The 24,023-nt window shown below is 49.6% G+C and overlaps 1 protein-coding gene across 1 annotated transcript in view; it reads right to left on the bottom strand.

Moving 5' to 3' along the window:
- Window positions 1-24,023, bottom strand: part of sez6b (seizure related 6 homolog b) — a gene marked incomplete at both ends in the record, with an annotated part of 290,853 nt that overhangs the window by 100,658 nt on the left and 166,172 nt on the right. The window contains one exon of the mRNA XM_079246643.1: window positions 18,463-18,652. Coding sequence (XP_079102769.1) covers window positions 18,463-18,652 — 190 coding nt within the window. The remainder of the gene's footprint in view (window positions 1-18,462; window positions 18,653-24,023) is intronic.

The following is a 24,023-nucleotide window of genomic DNA, read 5'->3' as shown; positions in this document are numbered from 1 at the left end:
CATTTGTTTGACAAAGCACAGTTTTTGTGCTGGTGAGTTTAGTGTTTTTTCAGATTAGATCACCAGTCTTGAGCTGCTGAATCAGAATGAGGTAACCATTTCATATATAAGATGCCTCCAGTAACCCAGAACCACCCTAATGCCTACAGTATCCCAGAACCACCCTAATGCCTCCAGTATCCCAGAACCACCCTAATGCCTCCAGTATCCCTGAACCACCCTAATGCTTTCAGTATCCCAGAACCACGCTAATGCCTCCAGTATCCTAGAACCACGCTAATGCCTCCAGTATCCCAGAACCACGCTAATGCCTCCAGTATCCCAGAACCACCCTAATGCTTCCAGTATCCCAGAACCACGCTAATGCTTCCAGTATCCCAGAACCACCCTAATGCTTCCAGTATCCCAGAACCACCCTAATGCTTCCAGTATCCCAGAACCACGCTAATGCTTCCAGTATCCCAGAACCACGCTAATGCCTCCAGTATCCCAGAACCACCCTAATGCTTCCAGTATCCCAGAAACACCCTAATGCTTCCAGTATCCCAGAACCACCCTAATGCTTCCAGTATCCCAGAAACACCCAAATGCTTCCAGTATCCCAGAACCACCCTAATGCTTCCAGTATCCCAGAACCACGCTAATGCCTCCAGTATCCTAGAACCACGCTAATGCCTGCAGTATCCCAGAACCACCCTAATGCTTCCAGTATCCCAGAACGACGCTAATGCCTGCAGTATCCCAGAACGACGCTAATGCCTCCAGTATCCCAGAACCACCCTAATGCTTCCAGTATCCCAGAACCACGCTAATGCCTCCAGTATCCCAGAACCACGCTAATGCCTCCAGTATCCCAGAATCCCGCTAATGCCTGCAGTATCCCAGAACCACGCTAATGCTTGCAGTATCCCAGAACCACGCTAATGCCTCCAGTATCCCAGAACCACGCTAATGCCTCCAGTATCCCAGAACCACGCTAATGCCTGCAGTATCCCAGAACCACGCTAATGCTTCCAGTATCCCAGAACCACACTAATGCTTCCAGTATCCCAGAACCACGCTAATGCCTCCAGTATCCCAGAACCACCCTAATGCTTCCAGTATCCCAGAACCACGCTAATGCTTCCAGTATCCCAGAACCACGCTAATGCCTCCAGTATCCCAGAACCACCCTAATGCCTCCAGGATCCCAGAACCACGCTAATCCTTCCAGTATCCCAGAACCACGCTAATGCCTCCGGTATCCCAGAACCACGCTAATGCCTCCAGTATCCCAGAACCACGCTAATGCCTCCAGTATCCCAGAATCCCGCAAATGCATTCAGTATCCCAGAACCACGCTAATGCCTCCAGTATCCCAGAACCACCCTAATGCCTCCAGTATCCCAGAACCACGCTAATGCCTCCAGTATCCCAGAATCCCGCTAATGCATTCAGTATCCCAGAACCACGCTAATGCCTGCAGTATCCCAGAACCACGCTAATGCCTCCAGTATCCCAGAACCACGCTAATGCCTCCAGTATCCCAGAACCACGCTAATGCCTCCAGTATCCCAGAATCCCGCTAATGCCTGCAGTATCCCAGAACCACGCTAATGCTTGCAGTATCCCAGAACCACGCTAATGCCTCCAGTATCCCAGAACCACGCTAATGCCTCCAGTATCCCAGAACCACGCTAATGCCTGCAGTATCCCAGAACCACGCTAATGCTTCCAGTATCCCAGAACCACACTAATGCTTCCAGTATCCCAGAACCACGCTAATGCCTCCAGTATCCCAGAACCACCCTAATGCTTCCAGTATCCCAGAACCACGCTAATGCTTCCAGTATCCCAGAACCACGCTAATGCCTCCAGTATCCCAGAACCACGCTAATGCCTCCAGGATCCCAGAACCACGCTAATCCTTCCAGTATCCCAGAACCACGCTAATGCCTCCGGTATCCCAGAACCACGCTAATGCCTCCAGTATCCCAGAACCACGCTAATGCCTCCAGTATCCCAGAATCCCGCAAATGCATTCAGTATCCCAGAACCACGCTAATGCCTCCAGTATCCCAGAACCACCCTAATGCCTCCAGTATCCCAGAACCACGCTAATGCCTCCAGTATCCCAGAATCCCGCTAATGCATTCAGTATCCCAGAACCACGCTAATGCCTGCAGTATCCCAGAACCACGCTAATGCCTCCAGTATCCCAGAACCACGCTAATGCCTCCAGTATCCCAGAACCACGCTAATGCTTCCAGTATCCCAGAACCACGCTAATGCTTCCAGTATCCCAGAACCACCCTAATGCTTCCAGTATCCCAGAACCACCCTAATGCTTCCAGTATCCCAGAACCACGCTAATGCTTCCAGTATCCCAGAACCACACTAATGCCTCCAGTATCCCAGAAACACACTAATGCCTCCAGTATCCCAGAACCACGCTAATCCTTCCAGTATCCCAGAACCACGCTAATGCCTCCAGTATCCCAGAACCACGCTAATGCCTCCAGTATCCCAGAACCACCCTAATGCCTCCAGTATCCCAGAACCACGCTAATGCCTCCAGTATCCCAGAATCCCGCTAATGCATTCAGTATCCCAGAACCACGCTAATGCTTCCAGTATCCCAGAACCACCCTAATGCCTCCAGTATCCCAGAACCACGCTAATGCTTCCAGTATCCCAGAACCACCCTAATGCCTCCAGTATCCCAGAACCACGCTAATGCCTCCAGTATCCCAGAACCACGCTAATTCCTCCAGTATCCCAGAACCACGCTAATACATTCAGTATCCCAGAACCACGCTAATGCCTGCAGTATCCCAGAACCACGCTAATGCCTCCAGTATCCCTGAACCACGCTAATGCCTCCAGTATCCCAGAACCACGCTAATGCTTCCAGTATCCCACAACCACGCTAATGCTTCCAGTATCCCAGAACCACGCTAATGCTTCCAGTATCCCAGAACCACGCTAATGCTTCCAGTATCCCAGAACCACCCTAATGCTTCCAGTATCCCAGAACCACGCTAATGTTTCCAGTATCCCAGAACCACACTAATGCCTCCAGTATCCCAGAAACACACTAATGCCTCCAGTATCCCAGAACCACGCTAATCCTTCCAGTATCCCAGAACCACGCTAATGCCTCCAGTATCCCAGAACCACGCTAATGCCTCCAGTATCCCAGAATCCCGCTAATACATTCAGTATCCCAGAACCACGCTAATGCCTGCAGTATCCCAGAACCACGCTAATGCTTCCAGTATCCCAGAACCACGCTAATGCCTCCAGTATCCCTGAACCACGCTAATGCTTCCAGTATCCCAGAACCACGCTAATGCCTCCAGTATCCCAGAACCACGCTAATGCTTCCAGTATCCCAGAACCACGCTAATGCTTCCAGTATCCCAGAACCACCCTAATGCTTCCAGTATCCCAGAACCACCCTAATGCTTCCAGTATCCCAGAACCACGCTAATGCTTCCAGTATCCCAGAACCACACTAATGCCTCCAGTATCCCAGAACCACGCTAATCCTTCCAGTATCCCAGAACCACGCTAATGCCTCCAGTATCCCAGAACCACGCTAATGCCTCCAGTATCCCAGAATCCCCCTAATACATTCAGTATCCCAGAACCACGCTAATGCCTGCAGTATCCCAGAACCACGCTAATGCCTCCAGTATCCCAGAACCACGCTAATGCCTCCAGTATCCCAGAACCACGCTAATGCCTGCAGTATCCCAGAACCACGCTAATGCTTCCAGTATCCCAGAACCACGCTAATGCCTCCAGTATCCCAGAACCACGCTAATGCTTCCAGTATCCCAGAACCACGCTAATGCTTCCAGTATCCCAGAACCACACTAATGCCTCCAGTATCCCAGAAACACACTAATGCCTCCAGTATCCCAGAACCACGCTAATCCTTCCAGTATCCCAGAACCACGCTAATGCCTCCAGTATCCCAGAACCACGCTAATGCCTCCAGTATCCCAGAACCACGCTAATGCCTCCAGTATCCCAGAATCCCGCTAATACATTCAGTATCCCAGAACCACGCTAATGCCTGCAGTATCCCAGAACCACGCTAATGCCTCCAGTATCCCAGAACCACGCTAATGCCTCCAGTATCCCAGAACCACGCTAATGCCTGCAGTATCCCAGAACCACGCTAATGCTTCCAGTATCCCAGAACCACGCTAATGCCTCCAGTATCCCAGAACCACGCTAATGCTTCCAGTATCCCAGAACCATGCTAATGCCTCCAGTATCCCAGAACCACGCTAATGCTTCCAGTATCCCAGAACCACGCTAATGCTTCCAGTATCCCAGAACCACCCTAATGCTTCCAGTATCCCAGAACCACACTAATGCTTCCAGTATCCCAGAACCACGCTAATGCTTCCAGTATCCCAGAACCACACTAATGCCTCCAGTATCCCAGAAACACACTAATGCCTCCAGTATCCCATAACCACGCTAATCCTTCCAGTATCCCAGAACCACGCTAATGCCTCCAGTATCCCAGAACCACGCTAATGCCTCCAGTATCCCAGAATCCCGCTAATACATTCAGTATCCCAGAACCACGCTAATGCCTGCAGTATCCCAGAACCACGCTAATGCCTCCAGTATCCCAGAACCACGCTAATGCCTCCAGTATCCCAGAACCACGCTAATGCCTGCAGTATCCCAGAACCATGCTAATGCCTCCAGTATCCCAGAACCACGCTAATGCCTCCAGTATCCCAGAACCACGCTAATGCTTCCAGTATCCCAGAACCACGCTAATGCCTCCAGTATCCCAGAACCACGCTAATGCTTCCAGTATCCCAGAACCACGCTAATGCTTCCAGTATCCCAGAACCACCCTAATGCTTCCAGTATCCCAGAACCACCCTAATGCATTCAGTATCCCAGAACCACGCTAATGCCTCCAGCATCCCAGAACCACACTAATGCCTCCAGTATCCCAGGACCACCCTAATGCCTCCAGTATCCCAGAACCACACTAATGCCTCCAGTATCCCAGAACCACACTAATGCTTCCAGTATCCCAGAACCACGCTAATGCCTCCAGTATCCCAGAACCACACTAATGCCTCCAGTATCCCAGAACCACACTAATGCCTCCAGTATCCCAGAACCACGCCAATGCCTCCAGTATCCTAGAACCACGCTAATGCCTACAGTATCCCAGAACCACGCTAATGCATTCAGTATCCCAGAACCACGCTAATGCATTCAGTATCCCAGAACCACGCTAATGCCTCCAGTATCCCAGAATCCCGCTAATACATTCAGTATCCCAGAACCACGCTAATGCCTGCAGTATCCCAGAACCACGCTAATGCCTCCAGTATCCCAGAACCACGCTAATGCCTCCAGTATCCCAGAACCACGCTAATGCCTGCAGTATCCCAGAACCATGCTAATGCCTCCAGTATCCCAGAACCACGCTAATGCCTCCAGTATCCCAGAACCACGCTAATGCTTCCAGTATCCCAGAACCACGCTAATGCCTCCAGTATCCCAGAATCCCGCTAATGCATTCAGTATCCCAGAACCACGCTAATGCCTGCAGTATCCCAGAACCACGCTAATGCCTCCAGTATCCCAGAACCACGCTAATGCCTCCAGTATCCCAGAACCACGCTAATGCCTCCAGTATCCCAGAATCCCGCTAATGCCTGCAGTATCCCAGAACCACGCTAATGCTTGCAGTATCCCAGAACCACGCTAATGCCTCCAGTATCCCAGAACCACGCTAATGCCTCCAGTATCCCAGAACCACGCTAATGCCTGCAGTATCCCAGAACCACGCTAATGCTTCCAGTATCCCAGAACCACACTAATGCTTCCAGTATCCCAGAACCACGCTAATGCCTCCAGTATCCCAGAACCACCCTAATGCTTCCAGTATCCCAGAACCACGCTAATGCTTCCAGTATCCCAGAACCACGCTAATGCCTCCAGTATCCCAGAACCACGCTAATGCCTCCAGGATCCCAGAACCACGCTAATCCTTCCAGTATCCCAGAACCACGCTAATGCCTCCGGTATCCCAGAACCACGCTAATGCCTCCAGTATCCCAGAACCACGCTAATGCCTCCAGTATCCCAGAATCCCGCAAATGCATTCAGTATCCCAGAACCACGCTAATGCCTCCAGTATCCCAGAACCACCCTAATGCCTCCAGTATCCCAGAACCACGCTAATGCCTCCAGTATCCCAGAATCCCGCTAATGCATTCAGTATCCCAGAACCACGCTAATGCCTGCAGTATCCCAGAACCACGCTAATGCCTCCAGTATCCCAGAACCACGCTAATGCCTCCAGTATCCCAGAACCACGCTAATGCTTCCAGTATCCCAGAACCACGCTAATGCTTCCAGTATCCCAGAACCACCCTAATGCTTCCAGTATCCCAGAACCACCCTAATGCTTCCAGTATCCCAGAACCACGCTAATGCTTCCAGTATCCCAGAACCACACTAATGCCTCCAGTATCCCAGAAACACACTAATGCCTCCAGTATCCCAGAACCACGCTAATCCTTCCAGTATCCCAGAACCACGCTAATGCCTCCAGTATCCCAGAACCACGCTAATGCCTCCAGTATCCCAGAACCACCCTAATGCCTCCAGTATCCCAGAACCACGCTAATGCCTCCAGTATCCCAGAATCCCGCTAATGCATTCAGTATCCCAGAACCACGCTAATGCTTCCAGTATCCCAGAACCACCCTAATGCCTCCAGTATCCCAGAACCACGCTAATGCTTCCAGTATCCCAGAACCACCCTAATGCCTCCAGTATCCCAGAACCACGCTAATGCCTCCAGTATCCCAGAACCACGCTAATTCCTCCAGTATCCCAGAACCACGCTAATACATTCAGTATCCCAGAACCACGCTAATGCCTGCAGTATCCCAGAACCACGCTAATGCCTCCAGTATCCCTGAACCACGCTAATGCCTCCAGTATCCCAGAACCACGCTAATGCTTCCAGTATCCCACAACCACGCTAATGCTTCCAGTATCCCAGAACCACGCTAATGCTTCCAGTATCCCAGAACCACGCTAATGCTTCCAGTATCCCAGAACCACCCTAATGCTTCCAGTATCCCAGAACCACGCTAATGTTTCCAGTATCCCAGAACCACACTAATGCCTCCAGTATCCCAGAAACACACTAATGCCTCCAGTATCCCAGAACCACGCTAATCCTTCCAGTATCCCAGAACCACGCTAATGCCTCCAGTATCCCAGAACCACGCTAATGCCTCCAGTATCCCAGAATCCCGCTAATACATTCAGTATCCCAGAACCACGCTAATGCCTGCAGTATCCCAGAACCACGCTAATGCTTCCAGTATCCCAGAACCACGCTAATGCCTCCAGTATCCCTGAACCACGCTAATGCTTCCAGTATCCCAGAACCACGCTAATGCCTCCAGTATCCCAGAACCACGCTAATGCCTCCAGTATCCCAGAATCCCCCTAATACATTCAGTATCCCAGAACCACGCTAATGCCTGCAGTATCCCAGAACCACGCTAATGCCTCCAGTATCCCAGAACCACGCTAATGCCTCCAGTATCCCAGAACCACGCTAATGCCTGCAGTATCCCAGAACCACGCTAATGCTTCCAGTATCCCAGAACCACGCTAATGCCTCCAGTATCCCAGAACCACGCTAATGCTTCCAGTATCCCAGAACCACGCTAATGCTTCCAGTATCCCAGAACCACACTAATGCCTCCAGTATCCCAGAAACACACTAATGCCTCCAGTATCCCAGAACCACGCTAATCCTTCCAGTATCCCAGAACCACGCTAATGCCTCCAGTATCCCAGAACCACGCTAATGCCTCCAGTATCCCAGAACCACGCTAATGCCTCCAGTATCCCAGAATCCCGCTAATACATTCAGTATCCCAGAACCACGCTAATGCCTGCAGTATCCCAGAACCACGCTAATGCCTCCAGTATCCCAGAACCACGCTAATGCCTCCAGTATCCCAGAACCACGCTAATGCCTGCAGTATCCCAGAACCACGCTAATGCTTCCAGTATCCCAGAACCACGCTAATGCCTCCAGTATCCCAGAACCACGCTAATGCTTCCAGTATCCCAGAACCATGCTAATGCCTCCAGTATCCCAGAACCACGCTAATGCTTCCAGTATCCCAGAACCACGCTAATGCTTCCAGTATCCCAGAACCACCCTAATGCTTCCAGTATCCCAGAACCACACTAATGCTTCCAGTATCCCAGAACCACGCTAATGCTTCCAGTATCCCAGAACCACACTAATGCCTCCAGTATCCCAGAAACACACTAATGCCTCCAGTATCCCATAACCACGCTAATCCTTCCAGTATCCCAGAACCACGCTAATGCCTCCAGTATCCCAGAACCACGCTAATGCCTCCAGTATCCCAGAATCCCGCTAATACATTCAGTATCCCAGAACCACGCTAATGCCTGCAGTATCCCAGAACCACGCTAATGCCTCCAGTATCCCAGAACCACGCTAATGCCTCCAGTATCCCAGAACCACGCTAATGCCTGCAGTATCCCAGAACCATGCTAATGCCTCCAGTATCCCAGAACCACGCTAATGCCTCCAGTATCCCAGAACCACGCTAATGCTTCCAGTATCCCAGAACCACGCTAATGCCTCCAGTATCCCAGAACCACGCTAATGCTTCCAGTATCCCAGAACCACGCTAATGCTTCCAGTATCCCAGAACCACCCTAATGCTTCCAGTATCCCAGAACCACCCTAATGCATTCAGTATCCCAGAACCACGCTAATGCCTCCAGCATCCCAGAACCACACTAATGCCTCCAGTATCCCAGGACCACCCTAATGCCTCCAGTATCCCAGAACCACACTAATGCCTCCAGTATCCCAGAACCACACTAATGCTTCCAGTATCCCAGAACCACGCTAATGCCTCCAGTATCCCAGAACCACACTAATGCCTCCAGTATCCCAGAACCACACTAATGCCTCCAGTATCCCAGAACCACGCCAATGCCTCCAGTATCCTAGAACCACGCTAATGCCTACAGTATCCCAGAACCACGCTAATGCATTCAGTATCCCAGAACCACGCTAATGCATTCAGTATCCCAGAACCACGCTAATGCCTCCAGTATCCCAGAACCACGCTAATGCTGAGATGGTGCTGAAAAAACACAGAAAATGCAGAAATTAAGAGGTGAACTGCAACTTCTTCTTACTGATTATTTTTTTAAATGAGGAAGAAGAAGGCCAAATTAGACATCATAGTGCCAACATTTCTTTTTAGATAATCCATCATCATCTGTGGTTCTCCTGTTTATGCATGATCTGCACTGTGTGGAGGTGTTTCTCTGCCTTCATCGCTCCTCTCCTGCAGGCTATTTATCATGGCTGATGGCCTCTTGAGGCCTGAGAAACGAGGTGTGCATCTCTGTTGAAGCAGTTACTGTAGGCCTTCACATCTTTCTCTGTGTTATTCTCTGGTGTTTTCTCTCTGAACATCCAGATCACCATCCCTGTGGAGTAGAGTGGTGCAAAATATAAGAAATCCAGCTTCGACTGCATAGAAAGAGGCTGTGATTTGCTACTGACTCCTCTTGCAACACAACTGTCCTGTCAACATTAGAAGATTATTTTTACATTGGCGCAGAGGAATTATCCCTCAGTAGACCTGAACATCTAAAACTGAGTAAAGAATAAGGACAAGGTTTCACAACTGCTGATTCACCCAGAGTAATTACCTAGGACAAAGGCAGGTAAAACAATGAGGTTGACGTGTTAAATCTGAAGAGATGCTGTTGGTTAAAGTGTTCAGGGTTCTCTCATGCCCTCCTGGATGAGTCCAGAAGCAGAAACCGTCCACTACCACCGAACTCCCACTGTAGACAAGACCACGTCGAACATCTGGTCTGTTTCTGCAGTCTGCTCCCAGCTGCCTCTGTACCAGTACAACCTGGCCATGAGGTCCAAACTGGAGCAGATTCCTACATCTGTCCTGTAGATATGACTGAATTGTAACGTTACTGTAGCTGTCAGATGGCTGTACATCCAGCGTGTCTGGGACATTTTAAGGTCATGTCTCAAACATCTGACTGTTGGAAACAGTCAGAAACTCTTCTGATCAGACTGTCACAATGAAAACATGACTAAGCCTTCTGAGTACCTTGTTAGTAATCAGGGCTGACACGACTTTTCATTTTGATGCTCTGACATTGCCATACTTGCTTTTGAGGAATTAACTATTTTTAGCAAGTGACTTTTGCAGGTTATTCACCAGGTTCTGCAGCTTGTTCCGAGAAACACACCAAGTATGGAGCAAATGTTAATTATTTGTGATAAATGCACCAAGGCCAATGAGAAAAACTGTAATATTCAGTCCCAAAGCAGATCCAAAATGCTGCAGAGACCGTTCTGAGGTAAAGGTAGGATAAAATTTAATGTTCCTCTCACATATAACACTCTCCATGATCAAGCTACATTGTATGTCAAAGATCTTATAGTCACAAATATTCCAAAAAAAGAGCCCTTGACTCTCAGACTGCAGGTTTACTTGTGGTTCCTAGAGTCTCTCAAGGCAGGATCCTCTAAGATCTCAATTCGCAGGGATTATTTGGACGTACGATCTGGAATTTTGCGTGTGGGGCTGAAGCACAGTTTGCAGGTGATTTACAAAGAGTGACGGCGTACATGGCAGCAGGTACAAATGTGTTGCAAACTTTATTTAAATGAGGGTTTTGTACACTTTGCAGCAAGGTGAGTTTATAGAGAAAGTGCAAAAGGAAATTCAACTGTATGAAAGGAAGGTGTTGGCTGATGAAGCCAACACGACCTTCTGCGGAGAAATCTGACTGACACAAACGCTGTACAGGAACAGATTTATAAAAAGGTTAACGCTGTTGGTAAAACGATGTGAAATAATCATTTTAAGGAGATGGGGATGAAGTTGAGTAAAGTAAAAGGACAATATAAAGACATTAGATGGTGAAAAAAGGAAAATCTGCATAAAAACTCTCCAGCTCAAAACCTGGAGAACAGAAGACATTTTTTCCCCCAATTAAATGAAACATGCACTTACACAAGACGTTTTGCCACAGTGTTGTTAATTATGCCTTTGGCATCACAGACACATTCAGTGACTTCTGTACACATGCTCAGTATCTGGACATGGATGCAGTCATTTGCCACTGTTACTCTGGGAAGTCTCGCAATCCAAATCCTTGTTTGGTCTCAGTTAATGACTGCAGAGTGTGTGGAAACCTGATAACCGCGACCATCTTGTGACACGCGGCATTTAGCACATCTGAAAAACAGGATTGTTAACTTAAATTAATAAATTAACATTTTTTTCTCCAACAGACACAAAATAGCATGTGAATGCTTCAAATTGCAGCTTCATTGTGGCAGACGTACTAAGTGGACACAGACTCTGTATTTTGCACCTTTGAAAGATGCGACTCCCAGTGCACATTGTCAGTAAATCAGTTTGTACTTTTTTTTGCATGTGCAGTGTCTTTGCAGACGTTTCTGTGCACATAAATCTTTAGTAGATAATGAACTGGCTCGAACTGATGTGTCTGCAGATGTCTTGAGATGAAATTGTTGTGAAGTGGCGCGATATAAATAAAGCTGGCTGCTCTCCCACTAGGCTTTTAACACAATGTGAAATTATGATGCAATTACATTCGCTGGATTGTCTACATGCTTAAACTGGCCTTCAGTAGCAGTTTATGGCTACCTGAGCAAGGGATGTGCTGCTGTATAGGGACTCTAGCGACAACAAGGTCTTCTCAGCAGGCGTTGAAGTGAGAACTGGCAGCAAGTGGAAGGCTCACGAGGCAGTTAGTCAAGCTGAGGCAAGAATGCAACACTGCAAGCTGTTTGGGATAAAGGTATGCAGGTAAAGCTGCAGAAGAGGAAAGCCATTAAAAACATCACATTGCAGATGAAACGTCGAGATTATGGTTGCTGATCTAGCTTCCAGTCTGCAGCGATGGGGATGTTTAATTTTAATTTGGAACAAAAAGTTAAAGTGAATTTGGGCCACAGTTCTGTGTGACCCTATGAATACATCAAAATTAATCACATCTAAAGTTTGACCATTAGCTAAAGATTTACAAGCTCATCTCTTATATGATTTTATGAAGTTGATATTGTTTGCTGTGATGTAACATCAATGTGTGTCAGCACAGATGGATGATTTTATTACCTGAAAACAGTCACATCCACATTCTCCACACAATTTAATCTGTAAAAACATTTTATCTCCACTCACAAAGTTGAAATTACAATAAACATATATAATATATTAAATTGATCGTTAATTGATCCAACAGTTTGTGTAGTTCTGCACTGTGACGTGTTGGAGCAGGAATACAATACAAACCTGCAGGACTACGGCTTTCAGAAGACTGAACTGAGCTTAGGTTTTATTGTGTGTGTTTAAAGCTAAATATTGATGGATTGGGAATTTGTTGAGCATCACTGCTGCTTACATGGATAAAGAACATTGCTGAACATTCAACATGTTCATTTCTCCTGAATAATAAGTGTGGATGACAGTTATTTTAATTGTCAAAATGATATAGATTATTCTATAGATTAAGAGTTTTCTTAGGGGGTCCACTTCCTGGCAAGTCTGGATCCAAACACACCTTACCAACTATCACTCTGTGGCTTATGCAGTTACATGTTAGACAGTATTTTACTCATTTCAACCCTACAAAGCCAAACAAATCACATTCGATACACAAAGTTTCTGAAACATTTTGCATCACTTTATGGTAAAAACACACTGATACTCGTCCTCTGCCACCTATAGACACCTGGAAGCAGAAAAATACTCTATAATCATGTTGACACATCACATGGTCATAAATGTCATTCATTTTTTACTTATGAGAAACGGTGGCACAATGGTTAGCACTGTGGCCTCACAGCACAGAGGGTCACTGGTTCGATCCTTGGCTGGGGCTCTTTTCCTTGGCTCATTTGGTCAGTGGCCTTTCTGTGTGGAGTCTGCATGTTCTCCCCGTGCATGTGTGGGTTCTCCAGCTTCCTCCCACCATCCAAAGACATGCATGTTAGGTTAATTGGTTCCTCTAAATTGCCCCTAGGAGTGAGTGTGAGCGTGAGTGTGGTTGTTTGTCTCTCTGTGTGGCCCTGCGATGGACTGGCAAGCTGTCCAGGGTGTACCCTGCCTGTCGCCCAAAGCCTGCTGGGATAGGCTCCAGCTTCCCCGTGACCCTGAATTGGAATAAGTGGTTTAGAAAATGAATGAATGAAAAGATCAAGTGAAGACCTCAGTCAAAAAATATGACTTTTTTATGGCTCGGGCTTTAGAGAGGTTAGGATTATTTACTGATTGCTTGGTTTGCTTCTCTCCTTTGTAGATGAACTGGGCTGCTATCCTCCAGTTTTCACTGAACAGACAAGCATTCAGATGTTCTACTGTGTTCCGGGTGAATTTACTCCGATTCAGTAACATATACAGACACGTCTCACATGTCTCAGCTTTCTGTAGGAGGATTATACATACAACTCTTGCTTTTATAAAGACATAATTAATTTATTTTGAATCTGAAATTGTAGACAGAAGGCCTTGTCAGGAAGAGGTTCACAATGCTTTTGGAAATGCATCTTTGGAGTAACTGAAAGGATATTACCATGCCAGTCTGGAATCAGTTTGTCAGTATGTTAGTGCTTTATGATCATGCAACAACCAGTATGAACTGAAGCAGTCACCACTTCTCATGTTGCTTCAACATCACAGCACCCCTCCTGTGTGATATCTTACACTCTGCCCAGCACACAGCTAAAATCGTGCTTAGCTTCGCCGTTGTCACACTCAAAATGTTCACGTGACAGGCTCCAAAACTTTGTTTGGTCTTTCTTCTCAGATGCTGTTCACACAAATAGACCCCAGTAGGAGGTTTTCTGCAGGAGATCCCTGCTGAATATACGAGGAAGGAGGCGTAGGGAGAACAGCTGTCAGGAGCAAGCAGGGCGCAGCATGTGATGCAGACGTTGAGATGGGAAACAGGAACATGCTGAGCATGGCAGATGAGACTTTCTGTTGTGTGGATAAGAGTTCTGCATGTATCTTTACAGATTTGCAATGAGCAGAGAGCAGCTGAGTGGCTGTTCAAACGGGGGGTACACACAAAGTTACCTTCATTTAGCACATCCACCAGACCACGCAAAGATCTTCGCAGAGAGGCCAAAGGGCCAAACCCAAAATGAACACGCTCTCTCTCCAACCTGGTGACATGGTGTTGTGTTCTCAACACAGGTGCAACAAACTCATCACACCTATCATGCTAAGTCATACAAAGTGACCAAAGTCAAGGGCTCCATGGTAACAGCAGAGCGGGACGGGCACCAGGTGACGAGAATCTCATCCTTACTGAATAAGCTCGGCCCTGGTCTGAGGAGCACAGCGGCAACAGGAGATGAGGGTGAAGTCACCGCTGACGCAGTACCAGCATTAGCAAGATGCCCTGCTAGACACTGACAGGGAGCTTTAGTTTTTACAAGTTTATCTGTTCTGGATCTGAGGGTTCATAAAAGCAGTTTTCATGTTTCACATCCGAAATGACCTTTGAGAAAGCACTAAATTGATTTGCTACTGTAAAAGTCTAGAATGTTTTTAATGAAGTTGAAATGGACCCTCATAACGTTTGCCTTATTTTAATATTCTCTTATTGTATTCAAAAGTTGTGAGAAAACTCAAGTTACTTTACGGTTATTGTTGCATGGAGTCATCAGCAGGGGGCGCAATGTGTTCTGACGTACTGTAAACCCACAACAGAAAGACTCAGTAAAAATAAATCCTACCGCTGGCTGGTCATATGCTCCGCCCTTCTGTCTGTCTTATATTAACATGAGTTACTGCGTCATGACTCCTGCCAGGTCAGAGGGGCAACACTGCACTGAAACAATCTAATGGGTCACTCTGTAGTGTTCAATGTTGTTCACAGACCCAGTGAATGTCTAGTTATTGGATACTTAATGTAACTGTCCATCCATCTTCTGCTGCTTATCCGGGGTCGGGTCGCGGGGGCAGCAGCCTAAGCAGGGAAGCCCAGACTTCCCTCTCCCCAGCCACATTTGCCAACTCTGCGGGGGGGATCCCGAGGCGTTCCCAGGCCAGCCGAGAGATATAATCCCTCCAGCGTGTCCTGGGTCTTCCCCGGGGTCTCCTCCCAGAGGGACGTGCCTGGAACACCTCACCGGGGAGGTCCAGGAGGCATCCTGACCAGATGCCCGAGCCACCTCAACTGGTTCCTCTCGATGCGGAGGAGCAGCGGCTCTACTCTGATCACCTCCCGGATGACCGAGCTCCTCACCCTATCTCTAAGGGAGAGCCCGGCCACCCTGCGGAGGAAACTCATTTCAGCCGCCTGTATACGAGATCTCCTTCTTTCGGTCACGACCCACAGCTCATGACCATAGGTGAGGGTAGGAACGTAGATCGACTGATAAATCGAGAGCTTCACCTTCTGGCTCAGCTCCTTCTTCACCACGACAGACCGGCGCAGAGTCTGCATTACTGCAGACGCCGCACCGATCCGTCTGTCGATCTCACGCTCCATCCTCCACTTGAGGCAGGACCTGACTCCCGACCCGGAGAGGACAATCCACCCTATTCTGGCTGAGGACCATGGTCTCAGATCTGGAGGTGCTGATTCTCATCCCAGCCGCTTCACACTCGGCCGCGAATCACTCAAGTGAGAGCTGGAGAAATTCTGTCCATATAAGTTATGAGCAGAATCGGTGATAAAGGGCAGCCTTGGTGGAGTCCAACCCTCACCGAAAATGAATCCGACTTACTACCGGCAATGCGGACCAAGCTCTGACACCTGTCGTACAGGGACCGCACAGCTCGTATAAGTGGGTCCGGTACCCCATACTCCCGGACATAGACCATAGATGAAAGATGATGGAGCCTCTGGTGGTTAAAAGTGAAGCCTATGCGGTAGTACATAAAACTGCAGTTCCCCCTTCATCCACTAGGGGCTGCAAAACAGCGAACCCCCCATAGACTCCCATGTTAAAAAGACCAACTTCAAAGCAGAAAGAAACATGTTTACAGCAGAAATAAACATGTTTACAGCCTGGTACAAAAATCCATTTTAGGTTTAAAAGGTCAGGTTTACCTTCATGACAACTGTGGGGGGAAGTGAATTTTTTTTTTTCTAACTCAACCGTTTAAAAGTAATTTGCCTCTCTTAGCTGGTTAGCTCCTGTTAGCTCCAGGTTAGCTCCAGGTTAGCTCGGTTAGCTCTTAGCTACAGGCAGCTTGGAGTTTGCTTGATGTCAATCATCTACCATGACGTTCACAGCCCCCCTCTCAGCTCCGCCTCTTTGCCCATATTTGTATTTTCCGGGTGAGACGACACGCATGCCCCTGCCAAGATGGTGATGGTAGGAACCGCCCGCCGAGCTTCAATTCAGCTCTTCAGAAACCTACGGGTGACGTCACGGAGGCTCCGCCCATCTTTTATATACAGTCTATGCTCTTTTATACACTCCTGTGGAGTATCCCCCACAGGAGTCCCTGGGATACCCGGTCGAATGCCTTCTCCAGGTCCACAAAGCACATGCAGACTGGCTGGGCAAACTCCCATGCCCCCTCCAGGTCTCACTGTCATTGCCCACGTGAGCATTGAAGTCCCCCAGCATAACAATGGAGTCCCCAGAAGGAGCACCCTCCAGCACTCCCTCCAAGGACTCCAGAAAGGGTGGGTACTCTGAACTGCTGTTCGGTGCATAAGCACAGACAACAGTCAGGACCCGTCCCCCCACCCGGAGGCGGAGGGAAACTACCCTTTCATCCACCGGGGTAAACCCCAACGTGCAGGCACCAAGCTGGGGGCTGATGAGAATGCCCACACCTGCTCGGCGCCTCTCACCATGAGCAACTCCAGAGTGGAAGAAGGTCCAGCCCCTCTCGAGGGTTCTGGTTCCAGAGCCCAAGCCATGCGTCGAGGTGAGTCCAACTATATCTAGTCGGAACCGCTCAACCTCGCGCACAAGCTCAGGCTCCTTCCTCACCAGAGAGGTGACGTTCCACGTCCCTAGAGCCAGCTTCTGCAGCCGGGGATCGGACCGCCAGGGTCCCCGCCCCTTGCTGCCGCCCAGCTCACACTGCACCCGACCCCTACGGCTCCTCCCGCAGATGGTGAGCCCACGGGAGGTGGGGCCTATGTAACCCTTTCGGGCTGAGCCCGACCGGGCCCCACGGGTAAAGGCCCGACACTTGCTCTCGTACCCCACCTCCAGGCCTGGCTCCAGAGGGGGGCTCATTTCCACCCATGGTCATTGTCATCATAGAGGTCTGTGGGCCGTACTTAGTCTGGTCCCTCCCCTAGACACCCGGTTGCCATGGTGACCCTACCAGGAGCATAAAGCCCCCGACAACATACCTGCTAGGATCTTCAGGACACACAAACCTCTCCACCACGATAAGGTGACGGTTCAGGGAGGAGCAGTTACTTAAAGTAACTAGAAGTGAAAATAAGATATAACTTTTAAATTAAGTCAAAAAATATAAATAAATAAAAGTGACAAAATGTTCAGGTAAAGCCAGCGGACCCAGTCATGATGAGCACCATGGAATCGGAGGCACTAAGCTGGAGTGTTTCCTCTGTGTGTGAATACTGGTTTGGTTTGTCAGCACAAAGCATACGAAGCACCGTCTCTCCGGTTCATTTTAACCTCAGCAAGCACCATTTACAAACGTCACATCAGCTGGTACATGTAGTTATAATGGAATACGCAGCAGAGCGAAATAATGGACAAAATGACGCCTTAAATATGTTAAAAACCTTCTGTCAATATTTTCTTTGTTTTCAATTCAGTTTTATTAAGTGTAGTTTGGTTTTAAATTAAGAGTCTACAGCCTCCTGCAGGACTTCAAGCTTGTTTTAATGCTTTTGTCTTCAGTGGACATTAATGTCTAACGGTAATTCATTTTCATTCTGGTCATGGAGCAAAGGAGATGGTCTCCTGGTTTGACTGCAACGGAAGGTGAGCCTGCTGCTGCGTGAGGACCTTTTCTGAGCGCTTTGGATGAAGGACGGACATGCACAGCACTGCTTCTCACTGCTTTCACATCTGAAAGTCTCCCAAAAAGAGTTCGCTGCATGTGTAGGTTCCCTCCTCCCACCATCCACTGACATGTTCCATCAACTGGTTTCTCTCACAATGTCTGCAGTGGCTGATGGGCTCCGACCCTGCGGCCCTGATCTGGAATCTAAATTAATCAATGCACCTTTTCCAGAAGCTGGACTCAGTAAAAATGACACAGATGATAAACATTACAGGCAGATGGATGTTTAGTTAGGGTTTATAAAGGTTAAATAAAGGAAAAAGAAAGAAAAGACTAATTGTCCTGCATGTTGGAGGTGGTTTTAATGATCTAGACCTACCTTGGTATCTGAGCCGGATGACTCCAGTCTGGGACTTCAGGCCACGAACGTGGATGGACATCTGGTTACTGTGACTCCGTACGACCAAACTCTTCATCAGAATGGACTCGTTGGCCAGCGTGCTGTTCTCTCCATGACCCACGTCTTCAAAAACCACCTTCTCACCTCCAGATAGGTTCACGTTCATCACCTGAGAAACACGCAGAGGAAATCAGAAGATCAGAGACCTGGAGATTTCTGTATGAAGACTCTGATCTGTGCTGTTATTCCAGAAACTGCTGTAGGATTCAGGCCGGTGTGAGGAATTAAAACTTGTCTTCCATCATCTGCTGCTGCGACGGTTTCACTGTAGACATCATCAGACACGTCATTTGTCATGTTTCCAGTCCAGTGTTGCAGTGGGTCATAAAGTTTCTTTCTAACATGAACGTTTCCCAGCGGGGGGGCGATGTGGTCAGTGGGAGCTGCTTCCAGATGAGCTCCTTCCTCCACAGCGATGTGGGTCTCTGCGACGTGCCTGGCTTGGTGAAAAAGCTGGAACCCAACTATAACGACAGTCTACTGTACATTTAATGAACAGTTTTATTTCACCTAAAAGCTGAAGCATGATTTTAAAACAAAGCCTCATGTTGCATTTTGTTGTAAATTATTTGTTATTTTTACAGAGTTTCTGGCCATAAATGGCAGAATATAATGAAGGATATCGGACTAACTTTATAGCAGCTCTAGATACACAAAGTTAAATAATAAAGAAGCTAAAAACAGAGTTCTGATTGTGCCAGACTGTTTATGTGTGAAGCTACCAAGACAAAGTCACAGCTATATGTCACATCCACACCCAGCGTTTCATCCTCATGGCTGTGAGATCTTTTGTAAAGTGATGCTGCATCAACACGTTTTTAAGAATAAATGTGTGTACTAGCTGTGGATGGAAGCAAGGTGACATTTTAAAGTATCTGGATAAATGCAGACAGACATGTTGAGCAGACTGGACGATGCCTGCGGCAGGTTTGCATCAGAAGCTCTCCTCTTTAGGCTTTAGCCATGATGCAGGTCTTGTGAGAGTACAGATACAGACGTATCCGTGGATGTGAGACAGAGAAAAGCTTTTGTTTGAGCTCGTTGTGTTTATTATGAACTCACTCAAAATGACAAACTGTAATTCACCCGAACTGTTAAATAAAAACAGATTAAATCAATTCACTCAAAGCTTTATTCAGATATTTTCAGTGCATTGTGATGAAAAATGTAAAAAATACATTAAATAAATATAAAAAAAGGGGTTAGGAACTTCTCTTTCCACAGGATCTTTACAGGTTTTGTACCGGTGGCATTAAAACTCAACAGATATGAAGACAGATGTGTGCTTTATTAATCCAGACAGAAGTTCACGTGAGCAGCAGCTGCATGAATGACAAACTAAAAGGTATGTCGGAAAAAAAATAACTCACTAAAACCAGTTATAACGGACAAACCCCCATAAAGGGATAAATATGGAACACGGCGGTGTGTGTGGAACACGGCGGTGTGTGTGGAACACGGCGGTTTGTGTGGAACACGGCGGTTTGTGTGGAACACGGCGGTTTGTGTGGAACACGGCGGTTTGTGTGGAACACGGCGGTTTGTGTGGAACACGGCGGTGTGTGTGGAACACGGCGGTTTGTGTGGAACACGGCGGTGTGTGTGGAACACGGCGGTTTGCGTGGAACACGGCGGTTTGTGTGGAACACGGCGGTGTGGGTGGAACACGGCGGTTTGCGTGGAACACGGCGGTTTGCGTGGAACACGGCGGTGTGGGTGGAACACGGCGGTTTGCGTGGAACACGGCGGTTTGTGTGGAACACGGCGGTGTGTGTGGAACACGGCGGTTTGTGTGGAACACGGCGGTTTGTGTGGAACACGGCGGTTTGTGTGGAACACGGCGGTGTGTGTGGAACACGGCGGTTTGCGTGGAACACGGCGGTTTGCGTGGAACACGGCGGTGTGGGTGGAACACGGCGGTTTGCGTGGAACACGGCGGTTTGCGTGGAACACGGCGGTGTGGGTGGAACACGGCGGTGTGGGTGGAACACGGCGGTGTGGGTGGAACACGGCGGTTTGTGTAGAACACGGCGGTTTGTGTGGAACACGGCGGTGTGTGTGGAACACGGCGGTTTGCGTGGAACACGGCGGTTTGCGTGGAACACGGCGGTTTGCGTGGAACACGGCGGTGTGGGTGGAACACGGCGGTTTGCGTGGAACACGGCGGTTTGCGTGGAACACGGCGGTTTGCGTGGAACACGGCGGTGTAACACGGCGGTTTGCGTGGAACACGGCGGTGTGGGTGGAACACGGCGGTTTGCGTGGAACACGGCGGTTTGCGTGGAACACGCCGGTTTGCGTGGAACACGGCGGTGTGGGTGGAACACGGCGGTGTGGGTGGAACACGGCGGTTTGCGTGGAACACGGCGGTTTGTGCGGAACACGGCGGTTTGTGTGGAACACGGCGGTGTGGGTGGAACACGGCGGTGTGGGTGGAACACGCCGGTTTGCGTGGAACACGGCGGTTTGTGCGGAACACGCCGGTTTGTGCGGAACACGCCGGTTTGTGCGGAACACGGCGGTGTGCTTGGAACACGGCGGTTTGCGTGGAACACGGCGGTTTGCGTGGAACACGGCTGTGTGCGTGGAACACGGCGGTTTGTGTGGAACACGGCGGTGTGTGTGGAACACGGCGGTTTGCGTGGAACACGGCGGTGTGTGTGGAACATGGCGGTGTGTGTGGAACACGGCGGTTTGCGTGGAACACGGCGGTTTGCGTGGAACACGGCGGTTTGCGTGGAACACGCCGGTTTGCGTGGAACACGGCGGTGTGGGTGGAACACGGCGGTGTGGGTGGAACACGGCGGTTTGCGTGGAACACGGCGGTTTGTGCGGAACACGGCGGTTTGTGTGGAACACGGCGGTGTGGGTGGAACACGCCGGTGTGGGTGGAACACGCCGGTTTGCGTGGAACACGGCGGTTTGTGCGGAACACGCCGGTTTGTGCGGAACACGCCGGTTTGTGCGGAACACGGCGGTGTGCTTGGAACACGGCGGTTTGCGTGGAACACGGCGGTTTGCGTGGAACACGGCGGTTTGTGTGGAACACGGCGGTGGGCGTGGAACACGGCTGTGTGCGTGGAACACGGCGGTTTGTGTGGAACACGGCGGTGTGTGTGGAACACGGCGGTTTGCGTGGAACACGGCGGTGTGTGTGGAACACGGCGGTTTGCGTGGAACACGGCGGTGTGGGTGGAACACGGCGGTGTGGGTGGAACACGGCGGTGTGGGTGGAACACGGCGGTTTGTGTGGAACACGGCGGTGTGGGTGGAACACGGCGGTGTGGGTGGAACACGGCGGTGTGGGTGGAACACGGCGGTTTGCGTGGAACACGGCGGTGTGGGTGGAACACGGCGGTGTGGGTGGAACACGGCGGTGTGGGTGGAACACGGCGGTTTGCGTGGAACACGGCGGTGTGGGTGGAACACGGCGGTGTGGGTGGAACACGGCGGTGTGCGTGGAACACGGCGGTTTGTGTGGAACACGGCGGTGTGTGTGGAACACGGCGGTTTGCGTGGAACACGGCGGTTTGCGTGGAACACGGCGGTTTGCGTGGAACACGGCGGTGTGGGTGGAACACGGCGGTGTGGGTGGAACACGGCGGTGTGGGTGGAACACGGCGGTTTGAGTAGAACACGGCGGTTTGTGTGGAACACGGCGGTGTGTGTGGAACACGGCGGTTTGCGTGGAACACGGCGGTGTGGGTGGAACACGGCGGTGTGGGTGGAACACGGCGGTGTGGGTGGAACACGGCGGTGTGGGTGGAACACGGCGGTTTGCGCGGAACACGGCGGTTTGTGCGGAACACGGCGGTTTGTGCGGAACACGCCGGTTTGTGCGGAACACGCCGGTTTGTGCGGAACACGGCGGTGTGCTTGGAACACGGCGGTTTGCGTGGAACACGCCGGTTTGTGCGGAACACGGCGGTGTGCTTGGAACACGGCGGTTTGCGTGGAACACGGCGGTTTGTGTGGAACACGGCGGTTTGTGTGGAACACGGCAGTGGGCGTGGAACACGGCTGTGTGCGTGGAACACGGCGGTTTGTGTGGAACACGGCGGTTTGTGTGGAACACGGCGGTGTGCGTGGAACACGGCGGTGTGCGTGGAACACGGCGGTGTGCGTGGAACACGGCGGTTTGCGTGGAACACGGCGGTTTGCGTGGAACACGGCGGTGTGGGTGGAACACGGCGGTTTGTGTAGAACACAGCGGTTTGCGTGGAACACGGCGGTTTGCGTGGAACACGGCGGTTTGCGTGGAACACGGCGGTGGGCGTGGAACACGGCGGTGGGCGTGGAACACGGCGGTGTGCGTGGAACACGGCGGTGTGCGTGGAACACGGCGGTTTGCGTGGAACGTTTTCATGTAGACGCAGCGCCCATGAGGCCCTTGGCCGTAACCATGTCTTCTCAGTGTCTGACCACCTTTCCTTCGTGGTGTGGATCCTGGTCTTTCCCTGCACGTCCCTGGGGTCCCTCCCTCTGCCTGCGTCTGAGGCTGTTCGTTCTCAGAACTCTTCTCAGTCACCACAACGACCCATTAACGGTTTTTCAGTGGTAGACTGTTTATTTACACCCACCGAGCTGAATTTGAACCTGGATGATCTTCTTCATTCTGGATTTAAGAAGAAAACTATCTAACATTTTTTCACTTGATCCAACATTCAGGACCAGATTTACAAAGATCTCAATGTGCAAGTTGTGATTTGCATGTGCAGTCTAGAAGTGTGTGTGTGTGTGTGTGTGTGTGTGTGTGTGTGTGTGTGTGTGTGTGTGTGTGTGTGTCTGTGTGGCTGAACCACGGTTTGCAGGTGATTAACTAACAGTCATTGCAGACAGAGAATGTGTTTCAGACTCCAGACTGAAATGAGAGTTTTGTACGTATTGTTGTTGTTTGCAGCATGATGGAGAAAACGTCAACAAAGAAATCTGACTGACACATAAACAAACTCTGGATAGAAGCAACAGACAGGGGACGAAGTATAAAGATGTATGACGACATCAGAAGGTGAAGAAATAAACCAGGTGGGAGCGCAAGGTGTGTGTTCAGGGTGTGTTTTACTAAGGATTTATTAACTGACCCGCCTGCAAGCCCGCCTTCTGAAAACCCACCAGCTCGGAGAACAGAAGACTGTTTTTCAAAATAAAAGCATGATGCAATGACCTGAGATGTTTTGCACATGGGAGCAGTCATTTGCTCCTGTTACTCTGAAAAACCAACTAGTTTGGTCTCAATTAATGACTGCAGAGTGGAGACATAAAAACGCAACATCTGGTGACACATTGACACCACATCTGGATCCCAACATAAATAAAATACATAAATAAATCTGTTTTTGTGGTTTCAGTTAATGGACAGCAAATCTGGATCCCAGCTGCAACACATAACATCCTCTGCAGGTGTGTGTGACTCCTCTCCACATCCACCCGGAGTTCCTGTCTGAGTTCCTGTCTGAGTTCCTGTCTGAGTTCCTGTCTGA

The sequence above is a fragment of the Telmatherina bonti genome (genome assembly GCF_933228915.1).
Source record: "Telmatherina bonti genome assembly, chromosome: 9".
NCBI lineage: Eukaryota > Metazoa > Chordata > Actinopteri > Atheriniformes > Telmatherinidae > Telmatherina > Telmatherina bonti.
Note: the sequence above shows the minus strand (reverse complement) of the source record. Positions and strands in the feature narration are given on the sequence as shown.